Source organism: Salmo trutta, chromosome 32 (assembly GCF_901001165.1).
Source record: "Salmo trutta chromosome 32, fSalTru1.1, whole genome shotgun sequence".
NCBI classification, from domain to species: domain Eukaryota; kingdom Metazoa; phylum Chordata; class Actinopteri; order Salmoniformes; family Salmonidae; genus Salmo; species Salmo trutta.
The window spans coordinates 31825656-31851531 of record NC_042988.1 but is presented as its reverse complement, the minus strand read 5'-3'; the positions used below and the strand labels follow the sequence as shown (position 1 = coordinate 31851531).

The 25876-nt window shown below is 47.1% G+C and overlaps 3 protein-coding genes and 1 non-coding gene across 4 annotated transcripts in view; 2 read left to right on the top strand and 2 right to left on the bottom strand.

Moving 5' to 3' along the window:
• LOC115171709 (testis-expressed protein 2-like) overlaps nucleotides 1-6044 on the top strand; it is a 43242-nt gene extending 37198 nt beyond the window's left edge. The window contains exons 5-12 of the mRNA XM_029728773.1: nucleotides 314-492; nucleotides 1119-1280; nucleotides 2495-2594; nucleotides 3149-3290; nucleotides 3554-3703; nucleotides 3970-4179; nucleotides 4397-4517; nucleotides 4896-6044. Of these exons, the coding sequence (XP_029584633.1) occupies nucleotides 314-492; nucleotides 1119-1280; nucleotides 2495-2594; nucleotides 3149-3290; nucleotides 3554-3703; nucleotides 3970-4179; nucleotides 4397-4517; nucleotides 4896-5039 (1208 nt within the window). The 3' untranslated portion in view covers nucleotides 5040-6044. The remainder of the gene's footprint in view (nucleotides 1-313; nucleotides 493-1118; nucleotides 1281-2494; nucleotides 2595-3148; nucleotides 3291-3553; nucleotides 3704-3969; nucleotides 4180-4396; nucleotides 4518-4895) is intronic.
• A 436-nt stretch (nucleotides 6045-6480) lies between these two features.
• Nucleotides 6481-15929, bottom strand: LOC115171710 (60S ribosomal protein L3). The gene is made up of 11 exons (XM_029728774.1): nucleotides 15871-15929; nucleotides 14667-14889; nucleotides 12340-12532; nucleotides 11808-11976; nucleotides 11426-11561; nucleotides 10270-10456; nucleotides 9637-9797; nucleotides 9054-9155; nucleotides 8021-8116; nucleotides 7697-7816; nucleotides 6481-6629 (listed from the first exon to the last, which is right to left on the bottom strand). The coding sequence occupies exons 2-11, from the start codon at nucleotides 14667-14669 to the stop codon at nucleotides 6567-6569; spliced, it is 1230 nt and encodes a 409-aa protein (XP_029584634.1). The 5' UTR covers nucleotides 14670-14889; nucleotides 15871-15929; the 3' UTR covers nucleotides 6481-6566.
• LOC115172007 (small nucleolar RNA SNORA71) lies at nucleotides 7012-7137 on the bottom strand. Its single transcript, XR_003871347.1, has one exon. It is a non-coding gene; the product is annotated as a small nucleolar RNA SNORA71 (small nucleolar RNA).
• A 383-nt stretch (nucleotides 15930-16312) lies between the features above and the next one.
• LOC115171712 (NADH dehydrogenase [ubiquinone] 1 beta subcomplex subunit 10-like) lies at nucleotides 16313-25069 on the top strand. The gene is made up of 4 exons (XM_029728776.1): nucleotides 16313-16541; nucleotides 17109-17247; nucleotides 18488-18627; nucleotides 24544-25069. The coding sequence occupies exons 1-4, from the start codon at nucleotides 16394-16396 to the stop codon at nucleotides 24627-24629; spliced, it is 513 nt and encodes a 170-aa protein (XP_029584636.1). The 5' UTR covers nucleotides 16313-16393; the 3' UTR covers nucleotides 24630-25069.
• The last annotated feature ends 807 nt before the right edge of the window (nucleotides 25070-25876 follow it).

Genomic DNA, 25876 nt, shown 5'->3' with positions numbered 1-25876 from the left:
TAGGTTACATCCAAATGGCAACCTATTCCCTGTGGGCCCTGGTCAAAAGTAGTGCACTACATAGGGAATAGTGTGCATACCCTGGACAGGAATCTGTGGTTTGTCATTTTTCCATATATAATTAGTATTGAATTGAGTGTAATGCTATTTTAACCACCTTCCTTCCCTGTTCCTTACCCCCTCTGCCACTTGACCTGTCCGCCTGTTTTCTTTACTTTCTCCCTCACTCTATCCTCCTCCATCTCTCCCCACTTCCTTCCTTCTCTCTCTCTTTCTTTCTCTCTCTCCATCTCTCCATCTCTCTCTTCCCCAGAGGTGTTATACAGTGGGAGCTCCAGTATGGACAGTACGGAGAACCTTCCCCCTCTGATTGGCCTGCGTGACCTGGTGGACTACGGCTCCTACATGAGCCGCCTCATTGGCTTAGAGGGTAGCAGTCCCAGCCCCAGCCCCTGCCACAGCGACCAGGGAAGCCCCACAGCCAGGAAGAAGGTACGCTACAAGACTGGACTATTAACCTGGTGGTTCAATGGTGTTTCAATACGAAGACGTTTATTCTTCCCCATACAGCTATGGTCAAAAGTACTACACTACATACAGTATCTGCTTATCAGATCACCATTTTGGGTTCTTAACCTCTGAACCCTTAACCATCGTTCGAATCCTTAACATAACTCACACTGATTAGAGTACATCAATACAGCCACAGTTACAGTCCAGTCAGTCTTTGGCCTTGGAGAGAGGAGGATAGATACTGACTGACTCAGCTAGATGCTGTATACATGCTGAGTGGACCAAATGGATCAGATATCACCTGGCTGGGATATTAATAGGAGCAGTGTACCTGGCTGTGTCGTATTCATTGGGCACCCAGCGGAAGCAAACAACCAAAACGGGGAGGGACCAACCTGAATTTGACCGATTTGTTGTGGCTTGTTTGCTACGGTCTGCGCTAAGGAATATGACCCTGGCTTGGCTGTGTGTTCTGTTCTGATGTCCTGTGTGGTGAGCATCTGTTGTAGAGTAGGTAGTAGTGAAATGGGCCTGATCCTAGATCAACACGCCTACTGCAAATTGTTTTTGTAATCCGGCTCTGTTCTGTTCTCTCCTCTATCCAGTTCCCCAGTGAGGAGGCATCAGCAGAGGGGGGCTGCCCAGCAGAGGGCCAACCGGCCTGGGTCAATGCCCTGGTGGGGAGGATCTTCTGGGACTTCCTCCGGGAGAAGTACTGGGTGGACTTGGTGGCCCACAAGATCCAGAAGAAGCTGAGTAAGATCAGGGTGAGTCTGGGAGTTGGGGATGGGGGTATGAATTGATGAGTAGGTGGGTGGGTGGGAGTGTTGGTGGATAGATGGATGGATGGATGGATGGATGGATGGATGGATGGGTTCGTGGGACAGTGGGTGGGTGGGTGGGTGGGTGGGTGGGTGGGTGGGTGGGTAGGTAGGTGGGTGGATGGATGAATGGACAGATGGAGGAAATGTCTGTATGTAAAGAAAATAATATCAATATCCTCCATATCTCTGCACTACATGGTAAGTCCTATAGAATCCAACTTCAGTGCATGATCCTCTCACTCTCACTGGGGTACTGGGTACTGGGGCACTGGGTACTGGGGCACTGGGGCACTGGGGTACTGGGGTACTGGGGCACTGGGGCACTGGGGCACTGGGGTACTGGGGTACTGGGGTACTGGGGCACTGGGGTACTGGGTACTGGGGCACTGGGGTACTGGGTACTGGGGTACTGGGGCACTGGGGTACTGGGGCACTGGGGTACTGGGTAACTGGGTACTGGGGTACTGGGGTACTGGGGCACTGGGGTACTGGGGTACTGGGGCACTGGGGTACTGGGGCACTGGGTACTGGGTACTGGGGCACTGAGTACAGGGGCACTGGGGTACTGGGACACTGGGGTACTGGGGTACTAAGGTACTGGGGCACTAGGGTTCTAAGGTACTAGGGCACTAGGGTTCTAAGGTACTGGGGCACTAGGGTTCTAAGGTACTGGGGCACTAGGGTTCTAAGGTACTGGGGCACTAGGGTTCTAAGGTACTGGAGCACTGGGGTACTGCTCTGTGCTTGTTACTTATACATCAGTCATACTGTTGAGCACGAGGTCAGATGCGGGCAGCAGGCCATCAACATTGGACAGTGGAAAGGGGGATGAGAGGAGAGGAGGAGGAGGGTTAATGCCTTGTCAGCTCCCTCTATCATGGGCTGTCATGTGCTGCAGCTCCCCATCACTCACTTTTCTCCCGATCACACACACTCACACCTGAATGCTCACACATGCATGCATGTACACACACACACACCTGCACACACACTCCCCACCACCACACACACACACACACACACACACACACACACACACACACACACACACACACACACACACACACACACACACACACACACACACACACACACACACAACATGCACGCACATGTCATCCATTTTCTGAACACCATTATTGTATGTTCTCCTACAGTTGCCGTACTTTGTGAATGAACTGAAGTTGGCTGATCTGGACATGGGTACCTGCATACCTCAGGCGCTCAGCATCTCCAAACCTTCACTGGACCATAGAGGTGTGTGTGTGCATCTGTATCTTTCCCCTGCTCAGATTGACATCCAGCGCACACACACACATTACTTTCTCAGACCAGACCCAGTGCTGACTTGATCCCATTTGTGTCCTACTCCAAGACCGAGTCCCAAATGACACCCTATTCCCTTTAGAGTTCACTACTTTTGACCAGGTCTGTCACTATAAAGGGAATAGGGTGCCACTTATCCTAAAGCTCCTTCCCATTGTCTTCCTCTGCAGGATTAGCAATCCACTTAACATTGATCTACCTACACACACAATAACAAGCTAATGCTACTTCCCATCAGGCTACTATTGTCATTAGTCTCAATTTGCCATATGACACAGAATGACAATACTACATCTGGCCCCTCCCTTTCCCTTTATGATAACATGACAACAATAATGGTTGTCTCGAATAGGAAATCCTGATTCGATCCAAAATGTGTGTGTGTGTGTGTGTGTGTGTGTGTGTGCCTGACTGCATGCACAAATCTCTCGCTCGCTTCTGTATCACCTTCATAAAGACCTCTCTCTCTCTACCCCTCCCCCCAGGCCTGTGGTTGGAGATGGAGGTGGTATATACAGGCTGCCTACAGATGACCCTGGAGACGAAGTTGAACCTGTGTAAACTGGGGAAGGAGAAGTCCATTGGGGTGGAGGCTGACAGAGATATCTCAGAGACCAGCCAAGTAGGGTAAGACCTGATCCCCATGTCCTCGTACACCACAGATCAGCCTGCATCTTAGATACACTGTTTTGGCTCATGCTGTGTGTGTGTGTGTGTGTGTGTGTGTGTGTGTGTGTGTGTGTGTGTGTGTGTGTGTGTGTGCGCCTGTATAAAGAAGACAGTTTTGTAACCCTGATTATAACGAAGATAGAAGTTGTACCATGACTCATGATGACTCACAATCATTTGAATCCAAATGCAGTATTTAAAATATTTTGTATGTGTCTCAGCTCCAAGCCCAGGCTGTGTGTATTAGCTGACAGTGATGAGGAGTCCTCCAGTGCCGGCTCGTCTGATGAGGAGGAGGTGCCGCCCACTGAACCCCAGGGAACTCTGGGAGATAAGAGCACAGGCACGCCACCACCACCAGCGACTGATGGGTAAATTGATAGTGTCCCAAACGGCACCCTATTCCCTATGGGCCTGGTCAGAAGTAGTGCACTATAGAAGGAATAACGCGCCATTTGGGACACAGGTCATAACTTTTATTTTTTTTAATGACAAGTTGTTAACCCTTGTACTGTTTTGTTCACTGATGAGACTGTTGGTCTCACTTTAAAATGAGTTCCGCGGTTGAGCGTTTTAACGTTTCTAAGTGTTTTTGAAAGAGTGTTTTTATTGTGCTGCATTTCATGACTCCTCTCAGTGGGAGTGGTGGGAGCACCGGCAGACGGTTCCTGAGGTTCGTGGACAAGGTCGCCTCGTCCAAGTACTTCCAGAAGGCCACGGAGAACGAGTACATCAAGAAGAAGATCGCTGAGGTCTCCAACATGCCACTGATGCTCACTGTGGAAGTTCTAGAACTCTCAGGGACTCTGGCTGTCAACATTCCACCTCCCCCTACTGACAGGATATGGTACTGCAAACCTGCTAGCTTTAACCATATGAATAGAATCATTCTAGTTCTGTGGTTTTATATCATTCTATAGATACACTGAACTGAAAAGTACATTGGCTCTTGTTTTTGTTTAAGTCTCAAACAGGTCTTTCTGTCTTTATTTTTGTCTCCCTGACTTCTCCGTCTTCCTTTTCTCTCTCCTTGACTCTCCCTCTCTTTTTGTCTCCCCCCACAGGTACAGTTTCCGCGTGCCTCCCAGGCTGGACCTGCGTGTGCGTCCCATGCTAGGGGAGAGGGAGGTCACCTTCACACACGTCACAGAGTGGATCGAGAAGAAGCTGAGTCGAGAGTTTCAGGTCAGTCTGTCCTCCACCTGTGAGGTGGTGCCTCAACATGACATCATGATACAGTGCTGTGATCAGGGTTAGCGTAGGTCCAAGCATGATGATACTGTAGCAACAGAATGGTTGTTTGATTCCTGTCTGGACTTATTGTACTCCTAGGTTAGGGGCAGAAGTGTTTACATCAGCTATTTTCATATCTATACATATCTTGACTAATACAGTTGTCACAAATGATGTATAATACTATAAATCCAATCCCAGCCATCTGGTACCATACCAGTGTTAAGGTGCACCATATGTTGATCCTGCAAGTTGCTAGGTCTTCATCTCTTGTATTGTTATCTATGTATATTTCTTTAGCATTGCTTGTTGTTCTTGCGTCCACTGCAGAAGGAGTTTGTGATGCCCAACATGGACGACCTCTATCTTCCTCTCATGTCCTCCGTGCTGGACAACCCTCCAGCAGCCCAGCATTCCCCAGCCCACTCCTCACGCCGCTCTTCCAACGACTCCCAGTACTATGTGTCTGAATAGCGCCTCACTGTGGCAGTGGATGGAGAAGAAAATAAATGGAAAACCAGTGGGCATGGATCCACAGTGGATTCTGAGCAGATAGAGCTTGGTTCAGTCCTAGCTTGTGAGGGATGGTCATAGCGAAGCCTGTGGCATGACGACTGGAGAGTGGCATGCAGGAGATAGTGGCATGGCTATGCTCTGAGGAGCAAGAGGGACTGGTATAATCGCAGAGCCCGTTATAGCGCCCGGCCCTACTGATCTAGAAGACTGAACTTAAGACAGCACTCTGCAATAGGGAAATGACCTGCGATAGCCCTGTAATGAACCAGGTTGACGTTTATTGGGATGAGTCTTGTCCGTGAGGCAGAACTGAACGATTTCCACTAGATGGAACAGAAAAAATTCAAAACTGGCTGCATTGTAAAAATTCATACACATAAATGTGCTTTTTGGTCTTAAATTAAGTTTAGGTTTAAGGATACGTTTTCAAATCAGATTTTATGACTTTGTGGCAGTGCCAGCAAGTGACCACTCTGCATAGCTGCCTCCAGAAGAAAATACGCTAACCTGCGTAATGAAGACAGCGTGTCCCAGTTGGCACCATATATCACAGGAGGTTGCAACCATGTTTGATACCATTCCACCTATTCCGCTCCAGTCGTTAACACGAGCCCATTCTCCGCAATTAAGGTGCCACCAACCTCCTGTGCTATATAGTGCACTGCTTTTGACCAGGGCCCTGCTATGGTAATGCACTACATAAGGAATAGGGTGCCATTTTGAATAAAACAGCAATAGGTAGATATGTTCAGTTGAAGGAAAGTGAATATGGGCATTACTGGTATGAAAGGAGATTATTGGTTCTCTAAAAACGTTCGTCATCAAATGGCTTTCTGAGTGGATTTATGGACAGCATACCCCCTCTTCATTGATCAACTAACCGATACTAAAGCATGTATAAATGGACAGGCTATCAAGATATTGTGATGGACTAGTGGGAAAAATAAAACTTCATAAAAATACCGTACAAATACATGATTAAGATATCTAGTGTATCTTCATTGGTCAATTGCACACAAGGTCCAACCAAAATTTGACTTCCGCTTCGAACCTTGTGCCACCAGTAGTAGTGGAGGGAAGCCACAAGTACTCCGTTTAGCCATCATTTTTTTGAAAGTATAGGGAGTTACTTTTTCCTGTCTGGACTTATTGTACTCCTTTTTCCCCCACGACCAGTTTAGCCACCAATTTTATTTACCAATACATCACTGTGCCACCATTAGTCACTTACCCAAATTGGTCCCCCAAATGGCAGTCCATTTATACAGGAAATGGGGTGTCATTTGGGCCCTGAACAAAAGTAGTAGACTATATGGGGAATAGGGTGCCATTTGGGACATAGGCCTGGTCTAAACTAAGCTGAAGCTTATTTGAAAAGAATAGCCAAACACTGCCTGGTTAAATAAGACTGTTTTATTAGAAGACTGTTACTATAAGAATGTGTTTCTCTGTTGAGCTAGTTTTAACGGTGGACCACCATCACTTCTAAGCCTCCTCTGGCAACGGTTCGGCGGGCAGTTTCTTCAGCACGTCCTTCTTCAGTGGGCCCTGTAGGTCAAAAGTCACAGCAGGGTCAACAGAAGTCCAGTTTTAAAGCAACAGGTGCACCCAGACATGCGTCATGTCAGCTGAGATAGAGGGTAACATCCCAAATGGCACCCTATATAGTGCACTACCTTTGACCAGCGCCCTATGGGTGCCATTTGGAACGCAGAGGGAGAGCACCACTCCACCTCATTCCCCATCATGCTCCAGTCCACATCCCTTTAATTCCAATTCACTTAACCTTTTTTTCCTGAGCACTATCCAGAATCCAGCTAATACACATCCAATTTCACAACTGTCATAGCATTAGATCAAACCATGGGTTTAAGCAAAATAAAACTTTTTTTTACACGTTAAAAGTATTGATTGTTGTAGACGTGGAAGATGTTCGAAAGATACAGGGTTTGACAGGAACAGGTATTCCAACAAACACGGGAAAATCTTTCATCACTATTCCTGTACTATCAATGACTGAGACAACAGTCATGCCATAGTCACTTTCGATACAGGGTGTCCGCCTTAACAAACGCTTCAGTGCCTCCACCCCAACCTACGCTGTCCCTACATAAACCTATAGCCTTTCCTTTCCCTTACCTACACTCCTCCATCACTAACACTGTCCGTCAGTCCCGCTCCTCCCTCCATCACTAACATGGTCCGTCAGTCCCGCTCCTCCCTCCATCACTAACACTGTCCGTCAGTCCCGCTCCTCCCTCCGTCACTAACACTGTCCGTCAGTCCCGCTCCTCCATCACTAACACTGTCCGTCAGTCCCGCTCCTCCATCACTAACACTGTCCGTCAGTCCCGCTCCTCCATCACTAACACGGTCCGTTAGTCCCGCTCCTCCATCACTAACACGGTCCGTTAGTCCCGCTCCTCCATCACTAACACGGTCCGTCAGTCCCGCTCCTCCCTCCATGACTAACACTGTCCGTCAGTCCCGCTCCTCCCTCCATGACTAACACTGTCCATCAGTCCCACTCCCCTCCACAATGATTCAGCTCACTCCCACATCCATCCACAGACAGCGGGGCCTTACACCCAGGCCCAAACCCAGCCGGTACCCACCATGAAGGCCCTCTTCTCCTGGGGGGTCTGGAAGTGGCCGTAGCCAAACTTGGATGTGGTATCGATGAACTTGAGGTCAATGGTCTCCTTGGACTTGCGTGATGTGTGCACCAGCATGGACTGTGAGAGAAGCACATGACCACACACACACAGTTAGAGTTCAACACACAGTCAAATATATCCCATGCTTTAGCATCCCCAACTCCTATGGTCATGTTTCTCTCTCTGGCATCAGTGGTTTGATTCCTTCACTATTATTCAGAAATTAAAACATCATACATCATCTGCACAGAGGTAGTTGTCACTAACACATGGGCACTGTACCTTTCTCAGGGTGAGGACACGTTTCCTGCAGCCGATCACACAGCCCTTCAGCATCAAGAAGTCATTTTTCACGTCACCATAGTGGGGGAACCCTCCCTACAGACAGACAACAGGATGGATGAATAATTATACAGATTAAACAAATAGTACACCACATTAATGGCCACAACCTGCAATACATACTCCATTATAGTGCATATACTGGCCATATCAGCCATATACCCATCTTGCATGTCAGGCCTCTACGTTTGGCTTTACAATGTGACATCAGACAAAGCTGGTGATCAAAAGCAGAGGATGCATCACATCATTAAAACCTCCTAAGGACCTGCCCCCCCCCCCCCCCCCCCAATTTTCACCTAAAATGACATACCCAAATCTAACTGCCTGTAGCTCAGGACCTGAAGCAAGGATATGCATATTCTTGGTACCATTTGAAAGGAAACACTGTGGAAATGTGAAAGGAATGTAAGAGAATATAACAATAGATCTGGTGAAAGATAATACAAAGAAAAAGCCCAACCATTCTTTTGTATGCAAGAGAAAGGCCATAATGTATTATTCCAGCCGAGGTGAAATGTAGATGTTGCCCACTAGATGGCAGCAGTGTATTTGCAAAGTTTTAGACTGATCCATTGGATATAAGTTCAAAATGTATCAAGACTGCCCAAATGTGCCTAATTTGTTTATTAATAACTTTAAGTTCAAAGCTGTGCACTCTCCTCAAACAATAGCATAGTATTATTTCACTGTAATAGCTACTGTAAATTGGACAGTGCAGTTAGATTAACAAGAATTTAAGCTTTCTACCCATATAAGATGTATCTATGTCCTGGGAAATGTTACTTACAACCTCATGCTAATCGCATTAGCCTACTTTAGCTCAACCGTCCTGTGGACGGGACACCGATCCCAAAGAAGTTTGAACCAATAGTAAGAATTAGAATGGTTGCCATGTTATATCACATAATTCCCAGGCTCAGTACCAGGTCAATAACATTATTAGGACGTTATAGTGATGATATTATATTACCATGGGGGTGATAGTCTTCTGGGTGGTGTCGTAGTTAGTGGAAGCGTTGTTCTTGATCACTTTGCCATCCTGGACATGGATCCCTTTGCCAATACGGTAGATCTGTAGACAAGAGTAGAACACTGAAACAGCAGGCTGGTGGTGAACCAGCCTCAGTCTAAACAGTATGAACCTCCACATAATTACAGTCACAACAGAACACAAACTAGTAAAACACTGAAACAGCAGGCTGGTGGTGAACCAGCCTCAGTCTAAACAGTATGAACCTCGACGTAATTACAGTCACAACAGAACACAAACTAGTAAAACACTGAAACAGCAGGCTGGTGGTGAACCAGCCTCAGTCTAAACAGTATGAACCTCCACGTAATTACAGTCACAACAGAACACAAACTAGTTCCAGTTGAATACACAACTCAAACATTCACACAGATCGTTCATTAACCAAGTATAATGTATGAAGAAAACTAATTTATAAAGGTAGTCAGTCCCTTTGAGGTCAAAACACCTATTTTTCAAGGAACACCTGGTCAAATGCTGAATTTCATATGCCCATCTCAACTAGAGCCCTGGTGCTGCAGACCTTCTTGTTGAGCTCTGTGCGGTGGTGGTAGCCCTTCTGGCCGGCACGGGCGATGGTGTAGCCCACACGGGAAGGGTGCCAGGCTCCAATACAAGCCACCTTACGCAGGCCCTTGTGAGTCTTCCTGGGCAGTTTCTTCACTCCCCAACGACTGGTCACACCTGACAACCAATAGGAAAATCAGTAGCAAATGAGTTATGCCACAGGACCAGCCAATATAATATCTGAATAGTAATACACCGTCAGTCAGCAGACATTGACATGCATCTTTTACTAATTAGATTATTATCAGCAAGTAGAAAAACTCTGGGTCTTTGAGCCATTCTGTTAGATCTAGAGACATGTCTAAACTATGGAGATATTATAACCAATGGTACTGCCATGTTATTATTGTCCATATAGATTTCTCATACACATCCCCGGGCTGAGTGACAACTCATATGGTCATTCTAAACAACAAAAACCTCTGGCATCAGTGGTTTGATTCCTTCACTATTATCCAGAAATTATACATAATCTGCAGAGGACATTGTCACGTTTGGCAGCAAGACAGAACAAATGGATGAGTGACCTAGGAATATCTTCTATGGTGACCCTTTTACCCCGACGACCAAGTACCTCAAAACCTCTTACCTTTCATCCCGTGACCTTTGGTGACCCCGATGACATCTATCATCTCGTCCTGGTAGAAGACTGAGGACACAGGGACGGGCTGCTCCAGCTTCTCCTTGACCCAGTCCACCTTCTCAGAGATGGTGCCGCCGTTCAGCTGCACCTCCATGATGTGGGCCTTCTTAGCTTTGAGGGGCAGCAGGCGAATCTAGAGAGAATTATAAAATGTACAGAAGCCAGCAAGATTCACACACAACTTTAGTGCCTCTGCTCCCTTCACTTCCACACGGACTAACTCAGTCTCTGATCTAGGACTATCTTTCCTTTCCCCAACCCTACCCATTATTGGGGGAAATCTCAAGATCAGCGCCTTGGGCAGGGTTGTCAAACTCACTTTTCCCCGGGAGCCGCATTCGGTCTACAACGAGATCCGGAAGGCCGCATTGAATTTTGTAATATTTCATCTATCCCCCCCCCAGTCTTGACTCACATGGTCATGTTTCTCTCTCTGGCATCAGTGGTTTGATTCCTTCACTATTATTCAGAAATTAAAACATCATACATCATCTGCAGAAAGAGAAAACATCTGCCAAATGTGACACTGACAATAGGAATTATCAAGACCGTTAGAACAGATCTGGAACCAGGCTAATTCTCTCACTGGAGACATGATTCACATACACATTGCTCTATCCCCACATCTGACAGTAACCATATAGCCCCACTGCTTCGACAAACAGACACCACAATACCCTGAATACAAATCAGTAACATTGAGTAATGTTTGTTGCCAACACAAACTTCCCTCAAGGGAAGTACAGTCGAGGTTCTGCTCCTCACAGGAGTATTTTTAAACTGTCATTTGAAACTCCATACTCTAGTACTCCTCTGCATGTGTGCGTGCAAGAGAGAGAAGACATATGTTCACAACGGGGGCCTTGAGATTAGGGAAGGTTTTTGTCCCCCCTTTCAGTTGCAATGTGATTGGTAGGAGCTGGGTAGGCTGTAACACAGACAGCCGTGCCCGTTCCGAAGGGAGGTCCTTGGGGTGGAGACGGGTGAACCCCAGGGATACCACCAGCTGTCACTTAAGCAGCACAAGCCAATAGAAACTCCCTGACGACAGGAGTGGAGGATTTCCGTTGGATCACATGATTGATAAGAGGGTTGTATGTACCTGAGAGTGGATGAGAACCCGGATGGATGTGCAGTATTTCTTCATGTTATTAAAGTCCTTCTCCAGCTGCTTCTTGCCACTCTCGTCTGTCCACTTCTTGGCATACTTGGTGAACGCCTTCTTCTTGCTCTTGTACCTGGAAGAGTTTACATACAGGGTAGAGATTGAAAAACAATCTCTTGATCATATGTTACTTCCCCCTCCCCTTCTCTGGCATCAGCGGTTTGATTTCAACACTATTATTCAGAAATTAAAACATCAAACATCATCTGCACAGAGGTCAGTCACGTCTCCATACTTCAATGTGACACACACACACACACACACACACACACACACACACACACACACACACACACACCAGACGCTCATTGCCACCCACCAGCTTTTGTAGAATCTGCGCTTGCACTCGTCACTGAGGTGCTCGGCGAAGATGGTCTTAAAGGACCTCAGGCCACGGACTGTGTCGATGTACCCAACAACCCCCACCACCATCACAGGCGGAGTCTCGATGATAGTGACAGCCTCCACAGACTCACGTTTGGCTTGCTCTGTTGGGAGGGAGAGGAGAGATGGGTCAGTTCCCACAAAAACGTCAAAGACAAATGGCCTGTGTGTAGCCTACAGGAGGAACGACAAAGTGTCATATCACTGTCAGAGCAGAACAGAGGAAGAAGACTAGGATTGAAAACAGAGCTGGGCTCTATGGCATCAGCGGTTTGATTCCATCACCATTATTCAGAAATTAAAACATCATAGAGCGTCTGCACAGAGATCCTTGTCAAAACAGCACAAACAGATCTGGGACCAGGTCTAATTCTCTCATGGCTCTTACTCCTGATTCACATAAACATTGCTCTAGCCAAATCTTCCATCATCCCACCATGACACGCTGTAAGGCAGACTGTACATACTCAGGCCAGTGCGGTGCACCTCACGCAGGATGTGGGTCATGCCGGCCTTGTAGCCCATGAAGGCGGTGAGGTGGACGGGCTGGCTGGGGTCGTCCTGGGGCCAGCTGCGGGGCTTCCCCCGGTGCTTCTTGCTGCGCTTGCAGGGCAGGAAGCCCATGTGCCCATGGCGGGGCGCGTGGAATTTACGGTGAGACTGAGAGGGAGCAAAACAGATGTACATGTCAATAAACTTCTGATAATGCTTCAAGGGCTCTAAAACCCCAAGTTATTGCTGTGCTTTACCCTTGATAAAGTTATTTTGATGTCTATGTTTTACATTTCAGTTGAATTCATATCACCCTTCTCTGAAGTATGAAACATGGGTTACTAGATGTTGGCTCTAAACAGAACTATGACTAGTAATATAATAACATACAAGGATTAGTGCAAACAAGTACAATATAAACTAATAACTGTTATCAATAACATAGAAAACAAAGCACAGCCTGGTCTCAGACTAGACGTAACATTTTAAATGTAAACCCGGGACACTCAAATATGATACATTTGGTATGGTTACATAAGAGAGGGTTACTTAAGGAAAACACAAAAGTAGGGTGGTTGGTCGGGTTAGGTGTATAACGTGAACATCTAGCAAACCAAAGGTGGCGAGTATAAATCTCATGAACTACTTTTACATTTCAACTATTTAGCAACCCTGCAACTACTTAGCATGTTAGCTAACCCTTTAACCCAATTGATATATATATTATATTCTTTTTTTGCTCCTTTGCACCCTAGTCTTTCTACTTGCAAATTCATCTTCTGCACATCTATCGCTCCAGTGTTTATTTGCTAAATTGTAATTATTTTGCCACTACGGCCGATTTATTGCCTTACCTCCCTAATCTTACTTCATATGCACACACTGTATATAGACTTTCCTATTGTGTTATTGACTGTATGTTTGTTTATTCCATGTGTAACTCTGTTGTTATTTGTGTCGCACTGCTTTGCTTTATCTTGGCCAGTTCGCAGTTGTAAATGAGAACTTGTTCTCAACTGGCCTACCTGGTTAAATAAAGGTGGAATCATTTTTTTAAATAAAAAAATAGAACCCAATTCCTAATATCTTAACCCTAACCCCTTGCCTATCTAACTTTAGCCACCTAGCTAGAATTTGTAACCTATCATATGTTCCAAATTTGTAAAACCTATTACATGAAATGTGTGATAAATTAAGACCTACCATATGAAATGTAAAATATCATACTAAATGGAGTGTCTCGGATTTACGTACAGAATAATATGAAAAGCTCGGGGACCAAGTTGTAAAACCAGAACCTTCCTGGGGGGGGGGAATGATCCCCAAAATCACCTCCTCCCCATTTGTACCGTCAGTAACCCACCCATCCTACGTGTTTATGACAGACGTCTTGTCCAGTTTAGCTCGGTGCTAAGAACAGGTGTCAGGAAGAGGCCTAACGGCTGCATTCTGAGAATGAATGGACATGTTGTGTGCCCTGTCGGCCTCAGAGCTTAAGTAACGGTTGCTCAAGACAAGTGTCCGTGTGCTGAACAGCCGATTCACTGACTAATACAGGCAAAAAGACATTCTTGGGAAATTTAGTGATGATCAAGATTCATTAGCCATCAGAACACATGTAGAGTAACAGTGGAAAATTGATTTTACAGGGATCAACATATCCACACTAGAAATATGCCTTCATAAGCTGACTGAACAGACTACTGCATTTCTGTGACAGCTAAAAATGTAAGAATATTCTTGTAAATGGACCAATAATGCAAGCGTTGTACATTTCTATGCACGTCGGAGATTTGAAAGACAGAACAGAAGAAAACCTGGGAAAAAGGTGTTGCATCGAGGTCAATAGATTAATTTCTTTCCACATGAAACAAATCCATTATTCAAACCAAGTTAGTAGCACAACTAATGGGAAATATTTCCTATACAGCATTCATTACAAATTAATATTTGAGAAACTCAAATAAAGAAAACCGCTCTAAAAAGTCATCGTGACGGCAGATGATTCTGAGGTAGCCGAGAAACATCAGCCAAAGTCCAAAGAAATGAGGATATTACCGATGTTGAGACCATGTGCAAAAAGCACAACGCCATTGCCCTCTTGCACATGGCATACTGAGAAGAACAGGGAGCACGCAACCTGTTCAACAAGTTGTCTTAATATCCAACAAAACACACCAGATAAACTTAAAACCAAACCATACACACAAACAAACACACAAACAGAGCCCCTGACCAAAGTTAGTAGACCCCAAGGTGCCCTTCAGGTTAGAAATATAGAAAAGACAGCAGGAGCACTGACCATGTCTGTGTGTGCCGTCCAGGCAAGGGACAGAAAGAGATAGGAACAAGTGCTGATGTCAGAGTCATACTCAAGATGTTACTCTGTGCAAGGGCTCTAATTTGGTGGCTGGCCCAGTTAAGGAGCGTATTCATTTTCAAACAAGTCCAGGGCTGCCAGCACTGGCCCATGGTGGGCCTCTGGTGGTGGGTCATGTGGTGCCCAGACAACTGGCTGCAGACATCTGTGGGGAGAGAGAGACATCTACTGTTTATCTACTGTACCAATTCATAACATGTTTGGGTGGACGACGTATTATATGTAGGCTTATCAAAGGCTCTTATGAAGATTGAATGCATGACAAGGTTCAAGGGTATTTATTAGACACTTTCACGAGCTAATAAACATGACATATTTCCCCAGCGCAAAACACAGGATTTTTTTTAAGTTCAAAAGAGCAAAAATATGAATACACCCAAGGATAATAATAATAGCTATTCAAACCGCTAAATGACTTGATAATGCAATTGTTTTACTGCCAACTATTTACCAATTTTGAGACAGAACTTCCTGTCACGGTACAGTACAATACAAAATAGCTAACGAACGAGCTAGCTACACGCAGTAAAAAGACCAATGGAACGCAAAACGTGTGGGATAGAACAAAGGACACATTCATTGGCCCCAATTCAAAATCTTAACCAACAACGTGGATCTCGGTCAAATCCGTCATAATTTGTGTGTTCCAACAGGACCACAATCCGGGTTGGATATACTTGACTGTTTTCGCTGCATAATATTTAAAGTTCTCCTTCTGGGTTAGAAATTCGGCTAAATGCTAACTCCAGTTCTTAGAAACTGGTAGCATAGCTAACGTTAGTCATATATAAATAGTTTGATTGGTGACGATGCCACGAACAAGCATTGCGGCTGACATCCATACAAGTATTACTCCAATTTTTACCCCAACATGAGTGTCAAATACACAAAACAGCCTTAATGTAGGCTAATTTGGATTGGCTGCAACGAGGAGATTCTGGATCTAACTAAAATGATCACCCCCACGTGGCACATGCGCAGCGTTCTCATGGCATTTCCATAGTTTTAGTCGAACTCTTTACTACTTTAGATAGATAACTACCTACCTACCTACCTACCTACCTGATCTAGTCGAGGGAAATACCTCCATTTGATAATCGTAACGCTTATCATTAATACAACTTACTGTAACAACTGATCCTCTTCCGCTCACCACCCTCAACTAGATTTGCGCACACTGACGACTTTCTGGACTTTTGGGGGCTAATTTGATGTTTTATGCCACCTTGTGGACTGGAAGTTCATTAAATTAGAACACACCAGAGATCAGTATATAATGACGAGATCCCAAAGGCGGGAAGGCAGGCGCCAAGCTAAGGTCTAAAACAAACCCATAGAAACGCATTGGTCTTGTTTTGGACATATTTGGGTTCAGGGTTGCCTCTTCATCTCTGACCACACATTTTCTCTGCGCTGAACTTTTACCTTCGACCTCTGCTTGAAAAATGAAAGAAATGTAAATGCAATATTCGAGATAAAGGGTGTATATAAAATATATAGTTTTTTGTAATCTTACTGAAATTGTATTTAAGTTCACCATATTACATTTTATATTTACTTCTGACCTCCAACGCCATGTTGTTCCTCCTACGCGTAGAAGAGGTCGACTTGAAGAAGTTTATTTTTTTTCTTTAACAAAAGACATCAAAATGCCATCGGACTATGATAAAGATGCGTACCCAGAGCCTCCCCGCCAGACTCCCATCGTGGACAAGCAGACGACCCTTCCCAACCCAGCCCTGATTTTGACTAAACTCTTCTATTATTCCGTGGACCTCCCTGTCACCACATTCAGAGGTGAGCTAGCTAGCTAGGCTAACGTTTTGCCAAATATTTTTAACTAATCCATCTGTGGTGTTGCTAACAGTAACTCATGTTGGCTATCTAGCGAGATTCATGGAGACAGACCATGGCATTAAACATTTATAAGGATAATTTAGGATTTCAAATGTCAGATGTGCAGTTCAGAGAAATTGATTCAGTTAGCTTACTAGGTAGTTTTAGATGTCTGAGCTAGCAAGTGTTGCGGTTATGCTTTCTACCTAGCTATGTGTGTTGCAGTTTTAGTTAGTTTATTCAGGTGTAATGCATAAATGTTGCATGCAGCGCAATGCACTTGACACTAGCTAGATACTACTCATTGAATTTCATATTACTGTAATTCAGGGTCTAGAAATGCATCCTTCACCTCTTTCCAGTAATATCACTGATCTAACATTGGATAGCTATGTGAAAGCCAATGTTCCACATAGCTTTCACCAATCCTTTCATGTAAAATCAGTGAGCAATAGGACTCCTTAAGTACTTTGTAACACATGATCAACAAGAGGTAAATGTTGACATGCTCCCCTCATCTCTCAACAGAACTTGTGGAGGGTATCCACTCCGGCAACAAGTACAACTACTACCACCAGAAGTTCCGCCGTGTCCCAGAGCTGACCGAGTGCACAGAGGGAGACTACACCTGTTACTATGAGGCTGAGATGCAGTGGAGGAGAGATCAGTAAGTATTCCTCTTTCAAGCTCGAGGGCCGCAGTGCCTCTGGCTTTACTTTGCTCCCAATGAAGGTCATTGATTACCTTGGAAGTACATAGTCATAGTTTTCCAGTCTGAAACAAAGGAAAGTGTGAAAACCAGCAGACAATGTGGTCCTCCAGAAGTTTGACACCCCTCTACATCAACTCTCATCATGAGGAAAAACCCATTGACTGGATTAAACGACAAGACATACTGTAATAAAAGGTAGGCCATCTTATCCAGAGCGACCTAGTTAGTGCATTCATCTTAAGATGGCTAGGTTGGACAACCAGTCATAGTAAGTAGTTTTCCCTCAAAGTACCTATCAGCAAAGTCTGCTAGTAAGAGGGGGAAAAAGTCAAGTGTGAGTTCACGAAAGGCTTTCAACATCTGTTGTATGAAAAGTCTGAATCCGCATCAATCGGTTACCGTGAAGTTGACCTTACATAGTTTGTCCAAGAGATTAATGTTCTGTGGTCAGATATGATAGTTACAGGCTGACTACACCGCTTGCGTTGCAAAATACATTTAGAAATCTATGTTATTCAATTATTGCGCCAACGAGTGTCTGCGTTGCCAAGGGCTAAAATAGAAAATCAGTTCTATTTCTGACGCAGATCAGAAGTCCTGCCTCTCCCATCTCCTCATTGGGTTATAGAAGCAGGTACCCACATGCCATCTCATTGGTTATACCCACATGGGTGACTGAAAGACGAACGAGGTCAGTGGCGGTAATGCACCTAATTTATGAAAGTTGCCAATCGCAATATAAAGTCAAGACAAGAAAAAGCCAGGAAGGAAGAGAGATGATTAGAAACGATTCGGTTGACCGTTTTATGTGTGGATTAATTGGCGGAGTAGAGGACCTTGTGCATTTCAGGTAAAATAACAACTCAATGTTTATATCCCAGGACAAATTAGCTAGCTAAATAGGAAAAATTAGCTAGCAAGTGCAAGCTAACTAGCTAAATTGCCATAAATGTTTAAGGCTTTTCGACCTGTCCCCAATTTAATATAATTGGTTCAGAGTTTGTTTTGATATTTTAACCTGCGTTTGGTGTGGGGGGACAAAATACATTTATGCACGATGGTGCACGCCGCAGCCGGTTTGGGTTCCGTGTTACCCACTGCTTTTAACCATTCATCGGCTTGTCCTGTTTAGTGAATTCACAACCACCCTTGACCCTAACAGTTGTGTGTGTGTGTGTGTGTGTGTGTGTCCCAGTAAGGTGGACCAGGAGATCGTGAAGGTGGTCCAGGAGCGTCTGAGGGCCTGCCAGCAGAGGGAGGGTACCAGCTACCACCAGAACTGTTCCAAGGAGCTGCAGCAGTTTGCAGACGTGGCCAAGGCCTACCAGTCACGCTGTAACTACCACTCACTCCAGTCATGCCTCAATTACAATTCAGGGTTGTAAATAAGGCAGTAACACTGTTGATAGCATGTTCCAAGCATCTACGGGGCAAGAATGACAGCTAGGCCTATGCTTCGCTCGAACTTCCAACTTGCAACCACTGACAGCGCCCGTCATTGAGTCTGTGCAGATGTATGTTTTAATTTCTGAATAATACTGATGAAATAAACAAAAAACTCATGCCAGAGAGAGAAGATCAACAGACCCAAACCTGTAAAAATGAAGGTTACGTATGTAACCACGGTTATGTGAGCTATATGGATCACGCCAATATATTGGTATCACTCCGCAGCGGAGGGATATATCCGAGGTGAGTATTTACAGATTTACTCATGTGTTCACCTGTGTAACGGCTAGGGTCCGCCCCTATATATAGACCCCATGGCCGTGACATGTTATCTACATCATTTTTGAGGCGCCTCTAGCACCATAAAGGATTGGAGTGATCCATATAGCTCACATAACCGTGGTTACATACGTAACCTTCGTTATGTTTCACTATATTGGATCACTACAATATTTTGGTATACCCATACCAGATTATTCGGTGCTAGAGGGACCTGGCCAGCCAGCGACGAAGTCCCAGCGCGGGACCAAGACGCAGGGGCCGTCAATGTGGAAGAGGGGTCCCGGCACATCCCCGGAATGGGAGGCGACGCCCAGGACCACTGAACCAACCGCAGAGGGTGGTGCCACATTTACCCGATAGTACCTAGCAAAGGTGCACAAGGAAGCCCAGCTGGCCGCAGCACAGATATCAGCGAGGGCACTCCTCTCAGTAGAGCCCAGGACGCACCAACACCTCGTGTTGAATGTGCCACCACAGATCCCAGCACTGGCCTGCCAGCTAGGCGGTATGCTGTCGTAATCGTTTACTCGATCCAGTGAGAGGGCCTCTGCTTTGATAGCCCAGCCCCCAGGACTCTCGCCAAAGCAGACAAAGAGCTGGTCTGTTGTTCTCACTGACTGTGTCCGCTCCACATAGGCAGCCACAGCATGCCGGAGGGAGGGGGGTCGTAAGCAGACAGGATAAAAGGGATGTTGACATGCCTGTCTGACAGAACCTTCGGGAGGAATGAAGGGTTGGGACGGAGATATATACTCCTCCCCCCGGGGTCCATCCGGTAGCACTCAGAACTTACCGAAAGAGCATGGAGCTCACCCACCCTCTTCATGGAAGTAATCGCTACCAAGAAAGCCACCTTCATAGAGAGGTGTTTCAGGGAGGCAGACTCCGTTTCGAAAGGTGGCTTTGCCAAGACCACATCCAGATCCCAGCTCGCCATTGAGTGGGTCCTAGCTGGACGCAGGCGACGAACCCCTTTCATAAACCTGGAGACCAAGGGCTGGCTCCCCACTGGCCTGTCCATCCACCCCACATGGCAGGCAGATATAGCGGCCAAATACCCTCACAGTGTAGAGGCTGTCAAGCCCTCATCCAAGTGAGACTGCAGGTATTGGGGGACATAGTGCACCCCGCATGACTTGGGCACAACCTCAATACTAGTGCACCAAGAGCAGAACAACCACCAGCGCAACTGGTATGCCGCGGTTATAGCCGGCGCCCTAGCGTTCTGCATGGTGTTCATTACACCCTCTTGTAGTCTTAACATGGACCGTTGGTGACGTTCAGTGGCCAATCCCACAGACTGAGGCGGTGCGGCCTCAGATGCCACAGTGTTCCCCCGGCCTGAGACAGCAGGTCTGGTCTCGGGAAGTTGCCAAGATGTCCCAGACAACAGCGACAGGAGAAGGCTGAACCAGGGTCGTTTGGGCCAGTATGGGGCCACCAGAAGCAGACGATGCTCTGCCAACCTGGTCCTATCCAGCACAGCCTGGATCAGGGGAAAAGGGGGGAATGTGTAAAGCTCCAGCCCGGGCCAATCGTGAGCCAGAGCATCCAAGCACAGAGGTCCTGGTGGCTCCGACATGGAGTACCACAGGGGGCAGTGCGCAATGTCCAGGGAGGCAAACGGGTCCACCTGCGCCCTCCCGAACTTGTCCCACAGGTGCTGCACCACCTGGGGATGTAGGCTCTAGTCCCAAGGCGGCGGGCCTTCCCTTGAGAGCATATCCGCTGCCACATTCAAAATGCCAGGTAGGTGCGCTGCGCGTAGAGATGCTAGACGTCCCGGAGCCCAAAGAAAGAGCTCCCGAGCCATAAGAGGGAGGCGGTGAGACCTCAGTCCACCGATGGTTGATGTAAGCCACCACTGTGGTGTTGTCCGTTCTCACCAGGACATGTCTTCCCATCAAATGTGGAAGGAAGACTGCAGGGCCAGCAGTACAGCTCTAGTGTATTGATGTGCCTGCCGCTCCAAGGGCCGCTGGCCGACCTGCCCTTAGTCACACCCCCCCCCAGCCGAATTGGGAGGCGTCTGTGCTGACCAGCTCTCGGCGGCACATCCTTAGCATCTCCACCCCACTTGAGAGAAAGGAGTGACAGCGCCACCTCAGCAATGTCGTGAGGCACTGTGCGGTCACCCGCAGGTGACGGTGGCGCTTCGGGTGCAGCCGGTGGGAGTTGAACCACCGTTGAAGAGGCCAGAGATGGAGCAGGCTCGGGAATCAACAACGAGGCTGCCGTGAGCAAGCCTAACAGACGATTGCAGGTTAGGACGGATAACATCCGCCCATGCCGAAAGTGGTCAAGGCAAGATAAGATCGCCTGAACCCTTCTGGTGGGCAGGCATGCTCTCATGAGGACTGAGTCCAGTTCCATGCCAATGAAGGCCACCCTCTGGGTTGGCGTCAGACGACTCTTCTTGTCATTTACAGTAATGCCCAGCCCGCCGATGTGGGTCAGGAGCATGTCCCTGTCTGACAGCACTTGGGTCCTAGTTGGGGCACAAATCAGCCAATCGTCCAGGTAATTGAGGATCAACAACCCTCGGGACGTGAGAGGTGTCAGGACAGCGTCCACGCACTTTGTGTGGGGTGCCAAGGAGAGGCCGAAGGGAAGAACCATTATATTCGTAAGCCCTCCAAAAGCGAATCAGTGGTACCGCCAATGAGCTGGGTGAACATGGAAATACGCATCCCTCAGGTCCAGCGTCACAAACCACTGTTCCCTGGACACAGCCTGCAACACGCAGCTGGGGACAGCATGTGGAACCTCGGTACCTTTAAGTACCCATTGAGGTTGCGGAGGTCCAGAATTGGTCGAAACCCTCAGTCTCTTTTTGGGACCACACAATAAGTGGAGTAAAACCCATCTCGACGTTATGAACTCTCAATTCTGGGGATGGCACCCTTGTCCAGGAGTGAGGAGATCCAGCCGCAGGGTGTTCTTCAGGGGGTTGGCCACCGTGGTGACACGAAGGCCCCTGAAGGACAGGGTGCCGGCACCGGAATTGGAGTCAGTACCCCTCGAGCATTGTGGGCAACACCCATGAGGACTCCACACACTCCTCCCACTTTGCCCTTTGAAACCAGGAGAAGCGGCCGGGGAAGGGTGTGTCAGGGGTCCCGCCGGGGCCCGCCTTTCATCTGGCGCACCGAGCGCCTGGGTCCCCCAGGCATGTCCCTATGGCGGTGAAGGTTGACAGGTTGTTGTTCCACCGCACGCTGTGCCCCTCCCCGCTGTCGTTGCTCAGCATGAGGCGATGGGGCAGGAGAGGGACCCCACCGCCGTTCGGGTGCAAGTTGGTGGTGACAGTCCGTCTGCCTTGGACCCGGGGTCTGAGGAGGCGGCATGAACCGTCTCAAGGTTAGTAGGGACCGGGAGACCCTATCGGTCTGCCCCAGAATGTCATTTAGCCCTGTGCCAAAGGTCAGTGATGGGGAGAGTGGCAAATGTGCCATGGCCCATCCGTTGGAGCGGGCCACATCCCTCTGGAGCAGGGAAAGCAGGCGAGACTCCTCCATCACTTCCCGGAGGAGCTCCTCTGTGCCACCCTGCAGCCGGGGCAACAGAGTGCAGATCGACCTGCAGCAGCATGCCGCGTTGGTAAGGTGGCCAAGAGAGCAGAGGGACCCATATGTGGCTTTCAAGTCCACATCAAAGACTCTGGGGGGGTCCCGGCTTCAGTCACGGGTTCCACCCTATAATCTCCGGGAGGACCATGGCAGCTATCATGGTGTCCATGGTCGGGTACTCCTGGAGGCCAAGTGACTCTGCGCCCGCCAAATAACTCCATGGTCCAGTCTCTGCAGTGAGTCGGAAGCGCCCCCTGGCAGAGGCCCAGCTCTCCTGCAAGGCCTCGCGGAACTCAGCAGAGATGGGGACAGATGGAGGGTCACCACTGTCCACCAGTTTGATGTCCAATGCAGTGGCTACCCGAGTGAGTAGGCCCCTCATAGCCTCTCAAGCCGCTGGGGGCGATGAAGCCCCACCCCACTTCTGTCAGCCTGGTAGCCCCGCTCACGGTGGTGAATAGTGCCAGCATCATCCCCCAGGAACAGCTGTCATTGCCATCGAAGCTATCAACCTCCTGACGCAGGGCATGCGCCCTCCTTTCAAGGTGGTCCCAGTTGTCCGACTCCTGCCACTGTCCAGGACTGGCAGCAGATGGGCTCTGCCTGCGGTGGCTCTGGCCACACTTCATGGGAGGGGTACTGGGCCCAGTAAAGGGACTAACAGCTCGCTGGCGCACCACTCCTGAGGGAGGGAGCTCATCCCCAGCCTGAGCCTGGCCGACCCATTCGCGCATGGCCTCCAATCGCACCAGGCGCAGGTGCTCTGAAAACACCACACAAAACAGGCATCCAGTAGGGCGCTCCACCGCCCTCTCCGCGTGTCTCAAACCCAGGCAGTGCATACGAGGTATGCGGCTCTCCAGGGGGGATGCCACCATCACACCTGTCCAAGGGAAGCCATAAGCTCAGCCAAGCCAGCAAGGCCACAGAGCAGGGGTCCAACGCCCTGGTAGAGCTTATGTCGTGACCCGCTTGGAGGAATAAGAACCCGGTGAGGGATAAATTACCCAGTACCTCTGCAAAAACAGGTGGGGGACCCGTATGGGAAAAACAGGCAGACAAAAAAAACGCATTGAGGTAATGTATTTGTATTTTTTTATTATTTTTTTACACCAACTGCAATATTACCTAGCAGTAAAAAAACTAAAACCAGCACCATATGGAGTAACTCCGTTAAGGAACTCCAAAGTTATTGTCTCTATGTAGTGGAAGCCCACCACGATACTCTTAAATTCTGCAGGGGAAAGAACAAGAAAAAAACCTTGTAGGGTAAATAGCAAAGAACCCACACCTATGGTGCGGTGACGGCATGTTTAAGCAACTCACAGCACACAGAGAACAAGCCAGTCAGCAAGTTGTGTAAGGTAAATACGGTTTGTAGCAGCAAGAGCTGTATAGCAATATATTATAGGATGCACACGGAGTCGAAACACAAGCGCGACAAACCACGGGTGGAAAGATAGATCAACCGCACACAGCAAGTGGAGCACTCAAGAGGGGCTGGCCACAGCTGCTCTAGGCTGCAAACAGCCAGTGAGTATACTTCCACAAGTGACTTACCAAGCGAACTTCAGAAAGTTTGTACCTCAAACCATACGGACATCCGCCGAGAAAATGAAAGAACGTGTGTCGCGGCCATGGGGACAATATATAGGTATGGACCCCAGCCATGACACAGGTGTACATGGGAGTAAATCTGTAAATCCTCACCTCGGATGTATCCCTCCGCCGCGAAGTGATACAATATAGTGAAATATAACTTCAGTTGTGTTCAGTAGGCACCAATGGTAGAAAACCATTTAACTTAAGTGCTGCTGCCTGAATTTTTCCAATATAAATAATTTTATGACACCTCCTGGGAAGAATTTCCTGCAGTGGAATGCAGAAATGTTAAGGCTGTGAGGCTACTGTTCCATTGCATTGACAAGCTGTTGTCCTTCCTCTGTTGCAGATGGGGATCTGGGAGCCTACGCCAGCTCAAGAAAATGTCTGATGAAGCAGAAAGACAGGATGATGGCGGCCAAGGCAAAAGCTTAAACAATATAACCCCTAATCACTCTATTCCAAGTCTCTCTCCTATGTATGAAATGTAGAGTAAATATGTTTATTGGGAAAAAGAACTGTCCTCATTGAATTGTTTAGCTGTAGTAACAGACAACTTTTTGAATGAGCTGCATTTACCCTTGACTCAAACCATTCTTGAATAGGAACTGTTGTGGTCTAGTCCCGCTGGGCTGCGAGTACACTGCCACAAGTAGTACTGAATCTCAATGTATTTAACCTGATTGCTGCTTCTCACTTTATCAAAACGCATTGGGGTCTGAGCGGAAAAGCCTTAAATATTCTAATTTCAAGGGGACACAGAATACAAGGAATCTGACTCATTTGGGATTTCCCTTGGTCGAGTTCAAGAAGTCCAACGTTGTGAAATGAGCTCATGATTAAATCTACATGATAGCACATCTATCGAAGCCGGAGGTTTTACCCCACTGAGCAAGTTATTTTTAAAGCAGTCAGATGTTCATTCTCTGAATCTCAAAAAAGCTGATTTGTCAATTAATTCAAAATGGTTTCAGATTTTTTTTCTTCATTAAAGACCACTGGGCCAGTCACTCTTAAATAGCACCTGGGCCAGCACAGGTGTTACACATGCTGACTAATGAGGTGATGCCAATCAGCGTGCCCTACGTGCTAAAGAGCTATACGTGCTGAAGCTCAACCTTAAAACAAATGGAAAAACCAAAGCTTGTAATGAGATATGCAGGAACATTGGTGCTGTTGCTACATCATAGTGCCTTCAGAAAGTATTCATACTGACTTATTCCACATTGTTACAGCCTGAATTTATAATGGATTACATGTTTTTCTCACCCATTTACACAGTGCCCCATAATGAAAACATGTTTTATAAAATATTTGCAAACTTATTTAAAAATAAATACATCTCTTACATAAGTATTAACACATACTATGGCTAAGTGCTGGTCTTAGCACGACGCAACGCAGAGTGCCTGGATACAGACCGTAGCCATGGTCTATTGGCCATATACCACAACCCCCCCCCCAAAGGGCCTTATTACTATTAAACTGGTTGGTATACGGTACGATACCACAGATTGAACCAGTTTATAGTACGTTAAAATCTACTTTAGCAGTGAGTCTTTCTGGGTATGTCTAAGAGCTTTGCACATTCGTAAATTATTCAAGCCCTTTCAAGTTGGTTGTTGATCATTGCTAGACAGCCATTGTCAAGTCTTGCCAGAGATTTTACTCTAAGCCACCCA